Raw genomic sequence first — 2,500 nt, 5'->3', positions numbered from 1 at the left:
TGAAGGTGATCCTGAGGTCATTTGTGCACCTGCACCAGGAAGCGTTTATATATATATATATATATCAATATATATCAATATATATATAATCAAAGCATTTGTTTAAAGACAGATAAAAACAAGACAACATGTTGTGTCTTACTGAGCCTGAGTCAAAACAAATGTCTCCACTGATCATGGCCAGAGTAGCTGGCAGTCATTTTTCGATCACTCCAACTCAAGTGTAATTTGCATGCTTGGCATCGGGACAGAAAACGACACCAAACAAAACAAACAAACAACAGCAGCTCGGTTCCCATCAGCTCGAACAAAATGTTACTCAATATCGATATATATCAATAATTTGCCGCTAAATAATTCATGGTAGCTAAAAGGTTACCCTGTCGATTTCGGGTGCACTTCCACTGCCTCATCCCAGAAGACTCGACTTGAAAGTAAAAGTAAGGAACAATATATATATCGAGCTCTGTAACACTGCTTCTCAGTAGACATGAAGACGATCAATACTCCAGCCCAATCACAGGTTGCTATTAAAGGAAAAATATAAATTTTTTTTTTTTTACACATCTCTGGGGAGCGAGCACTAAGAATCAGCACGCAGTAAAAGAATACAAGATCAGCAGCTCCAGCAAGACAAAGCAGCATTACATTACTCTAATTCTATCCAGGCAATCCGAGTTGAGGCGCTGTGGATGCGGTAACCATGGCAACCACAAACCAATCGGATCATCCATTATATATCCGTCATAATTCATTTCGCTCTTCAATCAACAGCACATATGAAGCTTATGTTCACATCATGTCATTGTAATTGAAGCGAGGGTGCGGTTATGAAGTGTGTGGTGCAAGATGATTCTATATACACCATATGGACAAAAGTATTGGGACACCAGACTTTTTCAGCCAAATGTGTTTCTTCCCCAAACTGCTACTGTTACTGCTACTGTTTAATTTACACAAACACATTAACGGAAACCAAAACCTGCTCCAGCATCATAATGCCCCTGTGCACAAAACCAGCTCCATGAAGATATGCTTGACATGGACTGGAGTCCAAGATCTCAATGTCCTGCTTAAGATCTCTGACCTCAACCCTATGAAACACCTTTGGGATGAACTGGAACACTGTACCTGACTTTACTAACACCGTTGTAGGTGAATGAGCACGAATCTCCTTAAGCATAAGGTATTATTAAAGCAAATTGGGAATAAATGTTCAAAAAACATATACTCAGGTGTCTACAAACTTTTGTCCACATAGTATAATAAGCTGTCAACGTGAGTCAGATGCGCAAACAGGGGACATGGTTCAATGAGGTTGAGTGGCTTGTGGGAAACGCACATCCTGTCCATCATCCACAGACATGACTAAAGCTACACAAATAGGGTTTTCTAAATAAATATGACAATGAGACGTGTTCTTTTCTGGATTGCTCGGACACGGTAATCAAATCTATTTCAAATCAGACTTTTCATTAATAACAATAAAAAAATTTATAAAATTAATAATAAAGAAATTGAAAATTAAATGAGAATTTGATGATTGAAAAAAAAAAAACGCTCATAGGTTTATATTCATAACAATTCACCCAAAGAAAAAAAAAAGAAAGGAAAGTACTCACTTTGAGGGAGTCGAAGCAGGCGATGACTCTCCCGTTCTCCACCTGGCAGCTTTTGGCCGGATGGGCGAACTTACATTCAGAGTCGGGTCGAGAACAAGTACCTCGCTGGAACTCGCGACACACCTCTAGTGTCAGCCATTTGGTGTCCCGAATGGGTGTCACGTTAACCGCCATTTTGGCTTTAAAGCAAAAAGAAAAATCCAGACGATATGACGGCGCTGATGGAAAAGGAGTTATGTGTCCGGTTTGGTTTGTGCACTCGGAGACGAGACGAGTCGAGATGTTTTTTTGGCTTTTTGTAATTTCTTTTCCTAGGCACTGAGAAATCTAAACTCAGAGGCCCATTGTTGTGACCTTATTGGGTTTTCTTGCTTTCTTTTTTTTTTTAAGTCTCAACCTGTGGAGGCTTCCGTCTCCCTTTTCTCGCTGTTGCTCGGTCTCTTCTCAGCTGCGCTGCCAGGCCAGACGGATGGTGAAACTCATTATTGATTACGTGTGCTTGTGGAGGCAGAGGGGGAGAGTGTTGGCGGTGTGGAAAGAGGCAGCAGCAGTCACCTCTCGCCCACACTTACTCACACACACACACACACACACACACACACACACACACACACACACACACTCACTCACTCACTCACTCACTCACTCACTCACTCACTCACACACACACACACACACACACACTGGATCCGTCCTTATGACACAGACCTAAGAAGCGACATGGGGGCACACGGCAGGGGGTGGCAGGGTGTTGCTGTGGCGACCAGGTGCGTAGCAGGGGCCGTCCTCGTCCAGGACTGCAGACGTCACTTGGCACTGAAGCGGGTGGTGGATGGCGGAAGCGGATATCAATATATATCAATATATATCAATATATA

General features: G+C 42.4%; 1 protein-coding gene across 8 annotated transcripts in view; it reads right to left on the bottom strand.

Moving 5' to 3' along the window:
• The window catches only part of LOC124402672 (muscleblind-like protein 1), an 81,181-nt gene extending 78,717 nt beyond the window's left edge, over positions 1-2,464 (bottom strand). For all 8 annotated transcript variants that reach the window (XM_046875814.1, XM_046875818.1, XM_046875815.1 and 5 more), the window contains exon 1: positions 1,623-2,464. In XM_046875814.1, coding sequence (XP_046731770.1) covers positions 1,623-1,796 — 174 coding nt within the window. In that variant the 5' untranslated portion in view covers positions 1,797-2,464. The remainder of the gene's footprint in view (positions 1-1,622) is intronic.
• Positions 2,465-2,500: the final 36 nt, after the last annotated feature.

Source organism: Silurus meridionalis, chromosome 20 (assembly GCF_014805685.1).
Source record: "Silurus meridionalis isolate SWU-2019-XX chromosome 20, ASM1480568v1, whole genome shotgun sequence".
Classification (NCBI taxonomy): domain Eukaryota; kingdom Metazoa; phylum Chordata; class Actinopteri; order Siluriformes; family Siluridae; genus Silurus; species Silurus meridionalis.
This window is presented reverse-complemented; position numbering and strand designations above follow the sequence as displayed.